At 39.6% G+C, this 18,292-nt stretch overlaps 1 protein-coding gene across 1 annotated transcript; it reads right to left on the bottom strand.

Annotated features, from left to right (window-relative positions):
* Nucleotides 1-19: 19 nt before the first annotated feature.
* On the bottom strand, nt 20-18,275 carry LOC131791386 (transient receptor potential cation channel subfamily A member 1 homolog). Its single transcript, XM_059108717.2, has 20 exons — nt 17,979-18,275; nt 16,012-16,177; nt 15,116-15,603; nt 13,217-13,400; nt 12,382-12,706; nt 11,266-11,449; nt 10,785-10,892; nt 10,341-10,429; nt 9,585-9,731; nt 8,701-8,812; nt 7,154-7,290; nt 6,649-6,764; nt 6,177-6,430; nt 5,400-5,708; nt 4,712-4,854; nt 4,046-4,253; nt 3,153-3,317; nt 2,689-2,757; nt 1,969-2,142; nt 20-1,809 (listed from the first exon to the last, which is right to left on the bottom strand). Exons 1-20 carry the CDS (start codon nt 18,180-18,182, stop codon nt 1,630-1,632), a joined length of 3,762 nt encoding a protein of 1,253 aa, XP_058964700.2. The 5' UTR covers nt 18,183-18,275; the 3' UTR covers nt 20-1,629.
* Nucleotides 18,276-18,292: the final 17 nt, after the last annotated feature.

Below are 18,292 nucleotides of genomic sequence, written 5' to 3' on the forward strand. Positions count from 1 at the left end.
TTAGAGAAATTCTCCATGTCAGTACCATAAGGAAGGTGTGACGAAAAGTGAGGAGAACATGCATACTGATGTTAAGGCGTTTATGGTAAATACTACATCTCCAAAACAAAACCGACTGACGGCACAAGACTAAAGAGAACGAGACACTTTCCACAAATTTGTTTATTCCAGCTTTCCCTTAACGTAAAAATTTCATAGGGATTCAATTTGCGTCCAATGTAAATAACTATGCTGGGTACTCTATATCCCTTGTTTGGCCAAAATAACCATTGCTTATAAATAACAAAGCTTGAAAAATATTGTTAAATCTTGAAAATATACACCGCCCATCTGCTAGTAAATTATATAAATAATATGGAGGTACGACCCAAATACATTGCAGATAAACATTCGCATCAAATTGAGATCGATCGTGCCCCTCTTGAATCCATTTTTCTTCTCATTTTAGCTCTTTTTGTTACGTTGTTTTAAGTAGATAACATAAATAGGGAACTACAGCCAATACACAACTTGTTATTTAAGATTACGCGTCATCACTTCACCATAGTACAAAAGGCAAAACTTAACTGTCTTAAACGAAGCCTTAGCACAGTGGCTTCAAAGGCCCAGAGTGAAAACTGAAAATTGTTAGTAAGAGTAATTTTTAACCACATGTTTCCTTGCAGTTAAAAGAGAAGTGTGCTCCAGAAACTACGTCATTTCCATCACCATAATCATCAATTATAGGTAAAGAGTTCCTCCTTCTCTTTCTGAAGGTTAAGTCTCTTTGTGGAATCTCAAAACGCAGTCTTTACCGTAATCTCAGGTACACTATTTAAAAGCGAAGGTCAAATATAAATCATTTCTGTAGCATAATTCTCCTTTTAGTCCATATGGTATTGTGTTTTGGTTTCCCTTCCCTCGGATGATTTTAAAAATGAAACTATTTGTCAACTCCACATTATTTCGAAACTCGATGTATCATAAATAATATTTCCTAGTAATGCAGTATGGGAATTGAATATTATAGACAAAAAGACATGGGTATATATTAATGAAACTTATTTTGCGAATTGAGAGTGTATGCATTTATTAATGAGGACATTTACTCGAGGGCGAATGAAGAACAGAGGACGCACATGGATGGAGAAACCTAAAGCCTAGTCACCAAAATCATTATTTATGAAAAATGTTCCCTGATAAAAATAACATTTCCCAACCCCTAGCTTCAAGTCTTTCTATATATTTTAAGTACCTACTTCTCACAAGGATAAATTTTCAACCAATCAAAATATCATATTTGGAGCAAGACCTCCACAAATTCATGAAGGTAGGAAAAAGGGATGAATTATGGACCTATGAAATTAATTTTCCTTGACATGTCATCAAATTTTTATATTCCCCGTCCCAAAATAAATTTGCGCCACTGCTTTTCCCTGACTTAATGGGATCTTACTAAAGCATAACTCATGGCCTGTGGGAGCCATGGTACCCTAAAAGGCGATGGGGGTTTCCCTAATTCACTTAAGCAAGTGTGCAAAATACTGGCTACCTTACAAGAAAGGCGTTGAAATTTCTCGTAACACACACACACACACATATCGTAAGACTTTTCTGAAGAAGCATTTTCCCAGCATTCATTGCGTACTTCTAGTCGTCATCCTCGCCCTCTTCCTCCTCCTCCACAGATATGGCGTGGTGCTTCATGAGTGCTTTCATCATGGCCTCTAGTTGTGTTGTGTGATCAAGGACAGTTTTCAGTTTCGCTTTGACGGTCATTACTTCTTCTTTCAACGCTTCCTGGTGGTTCTGGAGCTTCTCTATCGGTGTCTGGGAGAAAAGCAAAAGTTATTAACTATCAGTATTGATAACATTAACAACAACAATTCGTCAATTAAGAAATCTTAACTTTTTAACTTCAACTTTTTCGTATTTACAACACTAAAGGATTAAAAGACAACCATGGTTGACATTCAGTCGATTACCAACCTTCTCGGGGTTCATAGCCTCGTAAATTGCTCTAGCAGGACTAACGGTTTGATTCCAAAACGACCAAATAGTCCAATACTTGTTTGAATTAGGATAAATATCTTCCTGAGTTGTGGCAAACCTCTGTCTAAAAATGGCCGGAAGAGCCTTCTCCACATCTAATGCAAGATCAACCTAAACAAAAATCCACGTAAAGAAAATTAAGAATAGTTTCCGTTCTAAATCTATGTGTCGGTGTCTAATTTGAAGTGAGCTGAATTTCACAGAGACGAACCCATGATGTGGTTGTTCATAATCAGTTTCTTGGTAAAATTGGAATTAGAAGAGTGGGTTTTAGTAGAGGAAGGAGAACCAGAAAATACAAATATCGACTTCGCAGCACTTTCACAAAGGTCAAGAACCGACTGTGAAGGGAACCCGCATACGACGCCACTAACCCGTTTCTGGGAAGTCCTGTTAACCTTGTGGGCCCGAAGAATTATCTTCAATTCTATATCTGAGGTACGGGCCTAACCGAAAAAAACTATTCTATTCTGTTCCCCCTTCCTAATATTTCCTATTAATGAGTTTTCACGATTGAAAAAGACATTAGTCCAAAGATAAAAATTCGGTGACATAGTCGGGAAAATTTACTTGAACAGCCGATAAAAATAACCGTTTACCTCTCAACAGGAACCGACTCTGTGCGTATAGGAACAAAGTGTGCATAAAAAGATCTACCTGCATTGCTAATCTCTTTAGAACTGCTTTTTCTTGGACCCCCTTGATGTCATCTACGGCTAAACCGACCTGAAGAAAAGAAAACACAATCAGATGGTGACAAATTATACAGAAAGATAGCCTGCGGTGCAGGCGTCTTATTAGGGCGAGTTAACGTTACTAGCTCGCGATCGTTTATTCGACCGACCATGTTTTATTTTGAGTTATGAAAAAGGAGGGAAAAGGCAATGTAATTGATATCCCCCACTTCCCGCACCCCCTCCCCTCTCCTTCCTTGTCACTTACCCCCTTGGAAAAAATTTCTTCTCTTCCCAACCTTCCGCTGCTATGAAAATCAAAGATGGCGGCTATGATTTTTACCGAGAAAATACTGAGTACTTGCGCGCCAAAATTACGCAGGCTAGCAGAAAGATGTTTAAAGTCCCATGCGAAGCACGGACCAAAACAATCATTAGATGACTCACCAATAAATTCATGATGATAAGACAGTTAATGACGAGAAATGACAAATACAATGCCCACGTGACCGGCGGCACATCGTTATCATTATAAACTGTATCATATTCATATTCTCCTAACATGCCCATTGTTGTCTTGAGCATGGCTCGGCCTGGTGTAGAGTAGGGCACCTGAAGGAACAGAAACGAAAACGTCAATTATTCTATATCCTGTAAGATCCAAGAGACTTGTCACGTCACTGCGCATTCCTCCTAAAGTGTTCCACAAACACTCCGCTTAGCAACTAGGAAAAACGAGCAAAAACAAGTTTTATGGGCCATAAAGAGAAGAACTGAGGAATTGTTTTTCATTTGCACTCAGTCCCCACCTCGCACGCATTTTTATTTCCATGTTTCCCTATTATTTTTGTGAGTACACGTAACCAAATGCACAATTGTTGACGCTTTAACAAGAATTAGGTCCATATTCAGGTACGGTGTAAACGAAGCTTGTAAAAAAACAACACTGTCCTTCCATAAAAGAATTACATGATTTCTATGCATTCAGTTCCACCGCATGTACGCTTGGAAATTCTTTAGTAGAGCGTAAACGTCCTTCGTCTTCTCTTGCCTCAGTTGGAATGTAACCGCGAAATATGACTTTAAAAAGCTTACTTTGACAAAGCTTTCCTTGGTTCTATGAGCTTAATAGATATATCTTATTTCCTATAGATGCGAATAAAGCTACTCTACTACCAGAAATTTGAGAAATAAAAGAAGGTTTTGATCAAATGCTTGATTGACTGACTGATTGAATTGACTGAGTAAATGGGTAACTGCGTGCCTGCGTGCGTGTGCGTGCGTGCTTTAGTGACTGAGAGTGTGAGTTGGTGAGTGACTAATAACGTCACCAAACGTACCTGATTGAAGAGAAGGATGTGGAATCCTAACCCAAAAGCCACGATGAACAAAAAGCAGACTACAAAGAACTGAGCAAAAGTCTTAAAAATATCAGTGAACATCACCACGTATATTCCAAGTTTGGGAAACTTGCGCATGAAAAGAACAAGTCCAATCCAGGACAGAGAAACAGCCGTTGCACCAAAACTGCTATGCCACACGAAACACCTGGAAAAAAGAATGCAGAGGAAAATTTTTCAAGATAAACAGATTTACACGCGCGACTGCAAGAAAAGGTAAGTAAGCGTAAAGTCCTCCAGAGGCGAAAGCTGTCACCAATAAAAGGTAAAGACAAACTCTAGCAAGAGTCAATTTTCTCAACACCTTCCCCTTGCCTTCCCATGTCGCTTTACATTGATTTCTCAATAATAATGCTCCTTCCCCGTAATGGTATTTTAGTCCACCGCTTCCCCTCCCCGTCAGCAGAGCAGGTTTAATCTGGAACGGAGTGGCGTATTTTTCGTATGCAACACGCGTGGACATACTGCGCAATGACGTCACGATTCCCACCTTTTCAACTCACTCGTGAGATGCTATTCTTGCCGCTTGAACATAAGATTCATATCTCCTCGCCTCTGTGTAATATCCTCTTCGTATTTCCCGCATGGCTGGGTTAACAAACTTACCTCGACCCCTCAAGAATTGTAAAACTTGTTCCGTCTAGTCTAAAGTCATCCACTATGTACATCATCGAGAAGATATAAGCTAACACTTCTACCAGTCTGTTCCATTGTATGTACAGTCTCCACATGTAACAGAACCGAATGATCTAAGGAACAAACACAGGAGATACAAGGAGGCGAATATCAGATATGGAGATTCTCCCCCAAATTTACTAATCGCTTTTAACCTTTAACCTCTAAGACTGATTGGCATCTTATTTCTCCTCACAGTATCACTGTTGAATCAAACATTAAGGCTATGAGAATATGGAAATGATCTTCCACAAAAAAGCCCTTGACTGCTGATCAAATTCTTCATGTCGGTATCATAGGAAATGTATAGAGAACAGTGTGGATAACATGCGTACCGATCTTACGGTGTCAAGGGTTAAGCCAGGCTTGTGGCCAGGGGTTTGCATCACTCGAGGAGTTGTAAGCCAGAGTCTCAGCTTTTTTTCCATTTCGCGCAAAATACAAAATGACGTCTTTCCCCTGTGAAACTTTTGAGTTGGTAATCGATTTTCGTCCAAAGTTTTCGTGAACTGATAATCGCATGTTTCGTTTGCTTGTTCAGGTTCTCTTTTTCAATTTGGGGTTAACGTATAGTGCTGGATGAAACTTTGCTAAAAATAATATGACCACGCTTACTCACCTCTAGCAACAAACTTATAGACGTTGTGACGAGAATCATCGGACGACCAAGCTTTCTCCACATAATCTCGCTGCCTGTACTTGCCGTTTTTGTTGCGAACGTCACGTTGCACGTGCACTGAGTCTCGTTGCAAAGTGTGATGGGTAGACTCTTTGTTGTAAGCATGGCATAACCAGTCAGGAAAAACAGGAAAATCCCGTACAGAATGAGACGGCCGTAGTACACATAGCGACCAAAGCTGCGCCACTTGTAACGCAATAGGTACGTGACTAAAGGATGACTAAGTAGTTTGACCCGTTCTTTGGTGACCTGTGAAGAAAGTATGTGTTGCGTTACGTCGTGCACGTCACGATCAAAGACACGACAAGCACTTTTGTAAATCAGGATTTAAATATGGTTGAGTCTATTCGGACCCAGAAAATAACAAGCTGCTGGCAAATCGAGGATCTGGTAAACTTTCCGAAAAAAAAATGAATGTGAAAGACGAACTTGTACTTTTGAGCTCTTAAAAGTAATGATGCACACCAAATATAAAATTAGAAGCACTTCCAGCAATAGCTCACCAAGAGAAAGAAAAATCTAAACGAAACCTAAAAAAATAACAAAAATCAATTAAAACGCGTAATTGTCATATTTTTCAGCACCAAGAATGCTAAAAGCTTTCTCCAGTGAATAAGGCCGTGCCTAATGTGCCTCTTACATGTCCTTACATGTTGAAATCATCTGCGGTCTTCAACGAAACAAATATACATTAACAAGGATTCAGATTGTTCTCACCATTAGCATCAGAGGATGATTACTTTTTATTTCCACTTGTTTGCTAACATTCTCGGGCAATGCCGATTTAATCTTGTACATCACTGCGTCTACACCAGACCCCTCGTGGTCAGACGACTCTGGTGTCAAAAATCCCGCCCACTCGAGGCTTACGTCATCAAGAAACTCATAGTTCAAAGTAATGGCGTACTGCGGATGATCCACAGGAAGCCCATTTGGTTTGACGCATCTATTGAACACTTTCTCTGCAACCTCTGGGAAACAAGAAGCATCGAAAAAAAAGTTGAAAACAAGATCACAGTGAATCTGAATTTGCTCTGGCCCTTGATTTTGACTGAGGACGGCACCAGCAAAGAGAATGTGATGGAGCAAACGTGTTACTGGGCGAAACAATTGCTCTGCACCAACGTATCAAAACTAACATTCTTAGCCGTTACCAGCAAAACAACAACTTGAACGCCGAATCACTCACCAGGTAACTTCTTAATAAGCTTCCTCATCGGCGTGTTAATAGTTGTGCCATCTTTGGTCCTATTGCGCATGGCTTGCTTCCAATCGTTGTGCTGGATAATAACGAGTGCCACTTCCCTAGGAGTAACAGAGACGACTAATAAACGGTGTTTTAGTTCGCCAGCTAGTGGATAGCGTATTAACTGGCGAGCGAGGGTTGAAGCCGCCAAATTAAATTGTAGCGAGGTATGAGTGCTTCAATACTCAATCGAAATATTTAGCACCCATTCGCTGGAGAGAACACCTTCTTTTATGAAACAAAGGCTATTTATGAAGCAATACGAGGGCAAAATTGAGTGTGGACGACAATAACTCAGGATTGCTTCATTTTTTCTGAATGTAGCTGTGCGATTGGTCTAGCGAAACAGGAGCGACTCTATCTCAGACAAACAGATGCAAAATAATTTATGGCGGTCTTGCTCCGAATTATCAGGCATCTGTATCACACACAAGCTGTTAGTACTTACTTGTGGTTATTCTCGACAGCTATATCCAGACAGTTGCGCCCAGCGCTGTCTGTCAAAGTGATGTTGGCCTTCCTGGACAACAGTAGTTTAACCATCTCCACGTGACCTTCACGCGCCGCCAGGTGAAGTGGTGTGGTCTGTGAAAGTCAAACACACAACAAAACTTTACTCTTTGCTTGACACTTTTTTTGTGTTTCATTAGCAAGGAATGTGGAACCACCACAAGAGATAGCACTAATGATCAACCACTGACAACAATAATAAAACATTTCTAACAGTCATTTCAGAACTGCAGTTTTTGTGATTACTGCCTCCTATATGATAGAGGGCGAAGCTACTACGCTACGGGGATAAGTGAGTGACTGAATGAGGGATGGTAAGTAGCACTAGATTTCCGATCTTGACCCAATTTTGAACTGAAGTTTCCCGGTGCTTCTTATTTCTTTTTTCGGAGTATCTTATTTAGTCATCATTCGCACTTGAAACAAATTTGAGTTCTCTCTTTTTGTGATTTCTGGGCTAAAACCACTGGCATATTGCGTTCCAGTTCTTGCCATGACACTACAAAAGACGATAAACAACTCAAAATTATTTCAATCTCGCCGACGCCTAATTATAAATACGAAAAAAAATAACCCTCTTAGAAATATCTAAATAGGTGTGATCTGCATTTCTAGGAATCTTCGAATCGAAGAGAAAGCATTTATGGTTTGAATTGGCGACATATGCCCAAAGTAACCGCTAAATTTGGGAAGCGGGCGATGTGCGAAAGACGAAACCTATTTAATTTTGGACTCTGGTAGCCAATTTTTTATTTTGGACACTAATGGCCGATTTTTGAATTTTGGACACTTGTAGGGAACACTTGTGGACACTTGTGGGGAATTTTGCATTTTGGGCACCAGTGGCTGATTCCGGACACTAGTGGCCGATTGTGGATTTTGGACTCTAGTGGCCAGTTTTGGATTTTGGATTGTACTGGCCAATTTAGGACACTCCTGGCAGATTTCTTTTTTTAATTTACAGTACTTTTCAGGGACTTTAAGCCAGACTGCATTTGGCGGATCACAACGTTTTGAAAGTTGCAGGTGCCCTAAATTCAGGAATTTTTCGAAATAAAGTCTGACCACAACACCGCGCGCTACCTTCCCTACTCTTTGCGAGAAGTTGGTGGGTTCTTTGACGTCCCCTGCTAACCGGTACAGAGAAGATGCAGGAGACATACATTTGCAGATTTTATAGCGAAGGTAACACGTTCTCCTCACTTATTTGGCAGAGCGCCGGTAGAGCGCTCTACATCAAGAGCTAACCAAGCGGCGGTTGTGTAGGAAATTGTGGAATGCGACAGGTTTTCTGTTTTGTATCTGTTTACAAATCTTCTGCAACACTACATTCTAGCGTTATTTCACAACCTCTACTTCTTTTCAATGCTATAAAAACTGAGCATACAAGTTGCCACGTGCAATCTTAGACGGCTTATTTTTTAAAATGCTGCAGAATAAAGGAAAAATCAGCAAGAAAACAATTACTGGCCAGTAATCCCTTACCTTCGCCTTGTCTGTCGGGTCCACAGGACAGTTCTCATCTAACAGTACAGTAGCCGCGTCTACCGAACCTTTCGCTGCTGCGCAATCCAACGGAGTCCAAAGATTAGCATTCCTGTGTATGAAATCCCATAACGACTATTTTAATTAGGGTAATTTTCGATTCAGTGTTCCAAGCTAAGTAATCACAACGGCTCATTGCAATCAAAACAATATACGCCTCCAGACACAGTTTACTTGGATAACAGAGCCGCCATTGGTTTTAGTTTGGAATTTTTTGATTGCATACTTGGCGAGAATATGCTGGACCAATTACAGAGCGTATCTAAGAAGACCATTGAAATCCTTGCCAGACAAAAATTTACTATAGGGGAGAGACCAATCAATTGGCCTAAACAGATACAACGACTAAAAATTTTACCAAGAAACATTGCGCTTTTTTTTTTAGCCTAGAAACGCAATAACCTGTAATGAGGCAACCACAATCTGAGAGACATCAATTCAAGGTTACATCTAAAATAAACGATCCTTTTGGAACAAGAGAATATCATATTCTCTTTTTTTAGGACAGTTTTGTCAGAAATGTACTGTTAAATGACTCAGGCATAACCAAACTTAGAACAAATCTCAACGACCTCGAGTCACCGTGCAGCTAAACAGAACTGATTCAAATTTATTTGGACGAAACATATCGTGCAGACTGTCAATAGACCTTTTCATTGGCGCTGCTGCAAAAAACGTCTATGATCGGAAATCGACCTCGCGCCTTCCATCACTTTCGAAAGCCTGTTTTCACCAACTTGATTCTAAATCACATCCTTTGCTCTCATACCCGGCTTCCTATTTAGTTTCGTAGAAGAAAGTAAAGAGAATTAAGTATTTCACACCTGGCGTCAATAGCGGCTCCTCTATCAATCAGTTCCTTAGCCACTTTGTCATATCCGTGTAATGCAGCCAGGTGCAATGGAGTATTTGAAGCATCATCTTCATCGTTAATAATTGACATATCTTTCTTCAAAAGAGCACAAACGGTTCTGGGAAAAACAAGTCATGTTATAGCTTTGCAATTTTCAATTCACCCTACAGCTACAAAATATACGATCTACACATTACGAAGCGGCATCAGAACAATTTTGATTTTTTACCACTGCACTGAGAAAGTATGTAAGAAATTGAGACACTGACCGCGCTGTGAGATTCCAAATAACTAACTAAACTGTTGTAAGTTGTTGTCAGATATGCTTAAAACTTCTCCATCAACGCCGCTATTCCAAAACTTACTTAACAGCCTGGCCGTCAAACTATCACGCAGCAAAGTCTCTCTCCCTTTTTTTCAATCGTTTATTTTACACGTTTAAACCGTATCACGGTGTAAAGGAAGGCAACCTTGCCTCAAATAAAGATTCCTTTGTGATACCCAGGGTAGCTCATGTTCGTAAAAATATGCGTTATCGTTTTGCGTGTGAAGCTTGGTAACTGAGTTGATTTCAAAATAGCGGAATCTCTGGTCGAAACTAATTTTCAGTCGGTTAAGAAATCCTCTGGAATCTAAAACGCAGTGAGATCTAGATTTAAGAAAGTTCATTTTAACGGCGTGGAAAAAATACGTGGTTTCAATAGCACACTACAGTTTAAAATCTCACCTTATTCGCCCAAACTTTGCTGCGAGGTGAAGCGGTGTTAATGATCCATCATTCTTACTGTCGATACAACAACCATTATCGATCAGAAGCTGAAATGTGAATTATGCAAATCACGCATTAATTCTTCGCTTAGCAATAATTTAACAATTTAAAATCCAAATTCAAACATTCACTTAAGTGTAATCCGGGATTAGGTAGGATCCTTTTCGTATTGCTTTTGCCAAACACCGTTATGTAAATGTGATTGGCCGAGAAAATTTGCGCCAAAATCTCAAGAAATCACATGCAGAGCTTACGCCGATGGTAAATCCCGTTTTCCCGCGCTTTTGGTTGTTTGCCCGTCTCATCTTGAGTTCTCATTGGCTCCTTTTGGTATTTTCCTTTGTTCTGATTGGCTATTGGTCTTTTCAGTCAATCAAAGTGCGCGCCAACAGTTCAACTTACTTGAACAATCCTAACATAGCCCTTTTTGGCGGCAACATGCAAGGGCGTGTTCTCATATTTGTCGTATTCCTCAGCCAGCGTTTTGCCTTTGCGATCCTTGAGAAGAAACTGAAAGATAAAACATAACAATCGACTCAGTTAAAATGGCTATTATCAGCAACAACCACTATTAAGTACTTTCATTCGGGTATACAAAATTTCGTTCAACATTTGAACAGCGGTACTGTCCCCATGTTGCCAATTGCACATTATTGAATGATTGGATATATAATTTTACGAAGGAACAAAGATGCAAAGGCACCAACAACGTAAACAGGAACGTGCAAAGGAAAAAAATGGTATCACGGAAGGAAGCGGGAAGAACAATAAGACGGTGGAAAAAACCTCAGAGTTAACGGAATCATTACCACAGCGACGTCATAAATCGAAACAAAATAAAAAAAATCAACAAAAACAACAACAACAAAACAAAGCATCTTACTTCAAGTGCCTCAATACATCCCTCAGAGGCCGCTCTGTATATTGGAGTTTCATCATTACTGTCTTTTGCTCCAATATCTGCGCCATGATTCAACAACGTTTTAATTGTTCCCAAATGATTCTTACTCGCTGCTATCAGTAAAGGTGTATCTTTGTCTTTGTCTCGACATTCAATGAAGGCACCCCTACAAACAAAATTTCCCATGAGCATATGTATTTCCAGATTATGAAATTCAGTAAAAAAATAATTACAGGATAACTAAATACTATGAATGTTTAACCAACTTTTGCACAAACTTTGGAAAACTTTGGAAAGTTTACTACCTAAAAGAATAGGAAAACTATGGAAATGGAGAACACACTGAACACACTTGTGCACCCTTATATAATCGAACTACGTATCTGCCGCCCCAAAGAATATGGTTTTTGTGCCCCTTTTAGTCTAAAAATGGGTATAGGTTCCAGAAATTAACGTCCTAGATGGAGTATGGTTTTCAAGGGAACCATTAAACGCGTATGCACGTATCTATCTTTTCAGCTCCAATTGCGGAAAAAGACAAGTAACCTGAAATTAATCATTCGAGTTCGATTTCTCTGTTGGGTTTCCTTAAGTGCAGAACCGGTGTGATACTTACCTAAGCTTGTACAAGGCTTGTACAAGGCTTAATAGATCCCAAATTAAGTAAAACGTTTAGAAACTGGTCTGAAAATGGGTGTGAAAAATGACATGTTTTAGTATGACATAGAGTAGACGAAGAGCAGTGTCTCTTTTTCGGTGAAGTCCGTCACGCGAGTCAAAAAGACTCGCGCGAAACCTTGGGAGTGTGATGCCCAAAAAGTAAGCACCTCATTCCAGTTTTCTGCGCCGCGCGCTAACTTCAATTTGGTTTTTTCGCCAATTTTGTTTTTCAATCGCGTGATGAACTTCGCCAAATGGAGGGACTGCTCGTTGTCTAGAAAAGGGCTCAGGATTTGGAAAACCGGACAGCACACATCTTTAAGAATTTATGGCAGTACCTTTGAAATAACAAGGCAGCAATTACGGATACCGGGAGAAAAAGCACGTTTTCAGTTTAGTTGTGATAACAGCTCGTTCGCGCTGTTTCATTTACAATACCTGCTCAAAAGATAATCCACTATATCCACCCTGTTAAACAAAGCTGCTCTGTGCAGCGGAGTCTCCTGCGCGGAATTCTTTGCTTCTATGTTAGCATCATGTTCTATCAACATCTTGACGATGTCTAAGTCTCCCCCTGTAGCGGCCAGGTGCAGAGGAGTACTCATGTTCACCTTGAGTGCATTCACGTTTGCTCCTTTGTCCAGGCAGAGCTTCGCCAGGTTCAGATCACCGTCCTCCACAGCGAGATGAAGTGGAGTTTGTTCCTCACGATCCTGAGCGGTGACCATTTTAGATACTAAGGCCCAACCGCCTTTCTCCTCGGCTTGTAGGAGTAATTAAAAATTAGTTATTGCTAATCCATAGGCCAGAGTAGTATGCGAGGACATAATGGGGAATAGCCAATCAGATTATTGGACATTTTTACCACGTGGTGCAAATTAATCAATCATATGGCCGAATTGGCATCCAAGTTGCGATTTGATATACAACAAAATGTCTCTGTGAGAGCGTGAACCGTTGCGAATGACAACGCTTTAGTGCGTCATGCAAAATTAAACAAAGTGTCATCATCCAAACTCTCGCTAACTTACTGTTTTTCAATTTCCTTGAAGGCGCGAGTTATTGGGAGTTGATGGTGGTTTCATGAAACTAGCCTATCAGTTCCCAAGAAAAAAGCCTTAAAACACTTGACTGAAAAAGAACTCCTTTCCAGACTCTTATGACGACTTCCGGTCTGGTTATAGATACATCAATGCACATATCACTATAACAACGGTTCTTTTCAAGACCACCCTGAATTGTGTAACAAGCTTTCTTATTTCATCACACTCACCTGTCTCAAACAGCAATTGTGCAACCTCAAGACTCCCTTCCATGCACGCAAAATGCAAAGGTGTCATTTGTTCTTCATCCAAGCTTCTCAAGTCAGCCCCAGCATTAATCAGGCATTTAGCAACAGCGAGAGATCCTTGGCCGGACGCCACATGCAAGGGAGTCATCATAGTCTTATCTTTTGCCTGGAACATTTCAATAGAAATTATGTGATTAGCTGAACTACATAATCACTTTATCTCATAAATTAGAAGATGCAAATTACTATATTCTCAAAACGTTATAAGGTTTACCTAAGTCTACTTCGAATGATAGTATTCTTAAATTAATTAACAGCGTACACAGGAACAAAGGAGGTTTCTTCTCATGTTTTGATCCTACTTTAATAATAATAATAATAATAATAATAATTTATTTCGATAGCGTATTTTCCTAACGCCCAAATGCGCTTTACAGTGTCAAAGTTTCAATGGGAATGGTCCTAGTTACATTAAAGATTTCTTTAAACTCCGTACAGTCAATTATAATCTTAGAGGCTCAGGCACTAAGCTTGAGCAAAATTTTTTTAATAGCAAGTGGGGCCTTAATTCCTTTTCATTCATTGGCAGCCACCTAGGGAATACTCTTCCACGCAGTGGCTAGAATCGCTGGTAATGTGAATACTTTTAGAAGTATAATAGACAAATTAAACCTTGTACCGTTTACTTATCGCTAAGCACCTTAATAAGAATTTGTTACTGTGCCCTGCAGATGATTGTTTATAATCTTATATACTTACGTTATTATCATTATTTTCATTATTTTGTAAATGCACATGCGTATTGTAAACGAATATGCTGAATGCTCCTAGGCGTTATTACTTATGTTTCATCGGAGGAAAGACGCACAGATGACGTCACCACTAACACCAATCTGCTTTGTATCATTATAAAACAAATAGATCCTACGTTGTCGTGCGTCTTTTCAGCTGAGTGGCGCACGAGGCACAACCTAGTGTGTCTCTAATGTTCTCACCACGTTGTGACATCATCTTGATTCATTGCTTAACACACGCAAGGCAACATAGAATCTATTCGCAAATTGGTTCATGTTCAATTGATGAAATCTCAATTGATAATTGACTGCATATTTTTGCTCATTTCCAAGGAGTTTCTCGCAGATCACGATTTTGTTCATTTATTCACATATTTTGGCAGAACCTTCGAGGTGATTGCTTTGCCCTCCAAAACTGTCACTAAGCCTTTGACTCCCAAGAGAGACTAACATCTAATTTCTCCTTACAAATCACCTCTGTATCAAACATAAAGGTCACGAGGATAAAGCAAATGATCAGAAACTAAATGAGCTCTCACTAAATGAATTCTCCTTGTTCGCACCTAAGCAAATGTATAGAGACCAGAATGGAGAATACGCACACTGAGGTTTTTACGGTGGAAAGCCGGTTATGAAAACAAAAAACCCCTGGTCACTCTTGAAATGAGTGGGGCACACATTAGACCTTAGTGTTACAAGTAGGAGTGGGTTTAAAAGTAATTCGCTGAGTGGCAGATTGAGGCATATAAACAACTATTAGCTTCTATCGGCAGAAATGCTTCAAGAGAAGGAACCCTCTAACGAAGCACTGAGCTTAATGGTCATGGCTCCTTCCACCCTTGCCTGACTGAGGGCACAAGATGACTCAAGGAAGTAACAAAACAAGATTGCCAAAGGTGGGAGTGATTTAAACCCACCCATATTTCTAAACACCACTTCACTAATGGGTCAATGCTACCACACTATCGCCTACTAGATTATCTACCAAATGAAGTCTCCCTGGTGAAATCACTCTTTTCTGTTGATCCAATGTGACAGTACCTGACACCCTCTGCACAGCTAAATCATAAACACAGTGTTTCCTTACCTCAATATCAATACCTGGGTCCGCCAGCAGCTCCTTAACTGCATCAGGATTACCTTTATTAACTGCATAATGCAAAGGAGTGGAACCATAGCTGTCCTGTGCATTAATATTGGCCTTTCGCGACAGTAAATACATAATCATAGTCTCTACCCCCTGTGGTACAATTGGCATATCTTTTGGCAGAGAATTCTTCTTTTCTACAGTCAAGTGATCTTTGCTAAACAGTTTATTTCCAATTGTCTCCCTGCGTTTATTCAATGAGCCCAGCAATCTGTCCTTTGCACCCTTGTTGAGGCTACCATTGCCTCCATCCTTTTTCTTGTCATCTCTCTTCAGAGTCAAGCCGACGTCAATCATGTTCTCCATACTAGGACTTGGTGTAACTTGAGGTGTTAGTCTTGGAGTACCTCCATTCATTCTGGGGACTGGTCGAAACCTGGCTGCATAGTGAAGGGGTGTGGCATCATCTTCTCCCTTTGCTTCAACATCTAGAAAAAAGATTATCATGACATACTGAAAAAAATGGGTAGTGGTATATTGTCAGGGAAGCCTGGTAAAATGCTGGAGTGTAATGTTGCAATGGATTAGCATCCCATCCAGGGGGGAGTAGTTGAATCTTTAGAAGACGCTGTAAACACCATAAATTAAATTACAGCCTCTCCATTGATGTGCAAGCCTTAACAGTTTCCTTACAGTAAATGTTTTGAACTCAGGGGTAACATTTGAGAAGGTGACTGACATTTCCACAAGTGACTCTGACATCATCAGTGTCAAGTGACTCTGACAACGACTTCCCTCAGGTTATTGAAATGTCAGTCACTACTAACAACAAGAGTCCTTCTCAGAATGACCCTAATACCTGGATGATCAAACTACACAATCAAAGTGTCTCTTACCTGCACCATATTCCATTAACAACTTAACAATTTGAAGGTGATTGTAGCGGACAGCATAATGCAGTGCAGTTGTGTTATCCTGGTCTTTTTTGTTGATCTTCTTGTTTCCTTTACCTAATATTTCAAGCCTTCTATCTACAAGTTCCCGTTTCCCATCTCGAGCTGCCTTTGAAAAGATAAAATTATGACAAAATCAGTTGAAAAACTTCAATAAAAGACAAATGCTCAAGGCATCACCAGAGTTTCTATCTTTTACCTTTAATTCCAAAGATGTCAATGGGAATTCTCTCCTCCGACTACAATACACATTTCTTTAAAAATCAGATGAGAGAATTTGGTGTAATATCAACTAAAGAATTAACATCTCAGCTTTGAGGTTACACACAAGCAAATAAATGATCTGCTTACCATTGACATATTGCAATATCTGCTTTGTCTGGTCATAAAATTCTTAGTTAAAGAAAGTTGAAAACCTCAGGGCTGATTTCAATGATGTGTGAGCCTGGGATTGAAAATGACTCACTGTTTATCTGACATGACGTGATCCTCATATCATGAATACATCTGCATATAGGCATTCACTGATTAACCCTTTCACTCTCATGAGTGACCAAGATAGAATTTCTCATTACAATAGCAATACAATATCAAGCAGACAGGTGTTGAGAATAAAGAAGAATATCAATAAGGGGATTATTAAATGATCAAATATCAAATTCTCAGAACTAACATAAGAATTGTACAGCAGGTAGTAAGGAGAATTGCTATTAGGATCTTAGGAGTGAACTTGACTAGTTCACAGATGAATCGTACCTCTCAGAATATACTGTCATAAATTTTGCGATGTTTTTTGTGTTTTCATGTCTGATTTTCACAAGTCACCCTGTGCATTTGGAAAGAATATGCTTTCCTTGATATCTCGCTCAGATTCTCTCGTGGGCTCCACTAATTATGCATCTCATATGCGATGAAGTACATCGAGAGTTCTTAACTAGTTTGAATTAATTTATCCAGTTCATGCTTTATATCTGTGCACAGACTGGTTCACAGATGAATCGTACCTCTCAAAATATACTGTCATAAATTTTGCGATGTTTTTTGTGTTTTCATGTCTGATTTTCACAGATGAATCGTACCTCTCAAAATATACTGTCATAAATTTTGCGATGGTATTTGTGTTTTCATGTCTGATTTTCACAAGTTACCCTGTGCATTTGGAAAGAATATGCTTTCCTTGATATCTCGCTCAGATTCTCTCGTGGGCTCCACTAATTATGCATCCCATATGCGATGAAGTACATCGAGAGTTCTTAACTAGTTTGAATTAATTTATCCAGTTCATGCTTTATATCTGTGCACAGCCAAAGAAGATTTCATTTGGGATGAACATTTTTTCCTCTGCTTGCAAAGAAAGCTCCAAAACAAAAGGCATATGTTGCCATCAAGTGCGTTTAATGAGGGCGGAAACAATTGACAGAAATTAATTTCATTTGCATTCAATCCGAGCCGTCAAAACCCGACCTAAGACGATCATCTCGTTTTCCAAAACTTCCAGAGTTTAAATCAACACTTTCATGATTGCTCCAAAGATTCAGCGAAAATCCATCAAAGTTTACCGATACTGTTAATGTTAAGTACTTGTAAGTAATTAATCAAATTTGATATACATCCAAGCGTTGCATACACTTGTTTACACTCAGGGAGTTGATTACATGCATTTTTACTACAGTATAGAGCTTCCGACTATCTCTGGATATTTTTGTGAAATTTTTCATCCTTCTTAAAAACAGTTATCAACAAGATGAGCTCAGAATAGTAATTACGCAAAAACTAAGAAAGAAAAACAACTTTACACTGAGGTTGGTTAATGTGTTAAAAACCCAATTAACAAGTTTACGCATAAACCAAATTTTTTTAAGCTATAACTCCAACTGTTGTACCATTTAATTGCCTTTTGCTTCACTTACCTGATGTAATGACACTGTGGCATTTTCAACGCTCTCTCTTTCCAACCCCAACAAATTCTTCGACGATCGCGAAGGAAGATAGCAAATCGATGGCATGGAATTATGCAGTGCGTTCGAAGAATCATTCTCGCTTTTTCTCGATGTTAATCCAAGTAATGGCGTCAGAAGAACGGTGCCTACCTTAAGGTCTCTTTTAGATCCCATAATTAGTTTCAAATTTGTTTCTTCGAAGAGAAGATCGGAACATTCAATCCTCTCCCTTTTTGCCGGTGTGCATTAAACTCATGACCACCGTGTTTATCCGGCTCAGAAGT

This window comes from Pocillopora verrucosa, chromosome 9 (genome assembly GCF_036669915.1).
Source record: "Pocillopora verrucosa isolate sample1 chromosome 9, ASM3666991v2, whole genome shotgun sequence".
Lineage (NCBI taxonomy): Eukaryota > Metazoa > Cnidaria > Anthozoa > Scleractinia > Pocilloporidae > Pocillopora > Pocillopora verrucosa.

Excerpts from the sequence above, each read along its gene's own strand:
- LOC131791386 (XM_059108717.2), bottom strand. The coding sequence starts at position 18,182 with ATGGGATCTAAAAGAGACCTTAAGGTAGGCACCGTTCTTCTGACGCCA. Across the intron at positions 10,430-10,784 it reads GCTATGTTAGGATTGTTCAA|CTTCTGATCGATAATGGTTG; the intron begins GTAAGTTGAACT and ends TTCACATTTCAG. Across the intron at positions 6,431-6,648 it reads GCTTATTAAGAAGTTACCTG|AGGTTGCAGAGAAAGTGTTC; the intron begins GTGAGTGATTCG and ends CTTGTTTCCCAG.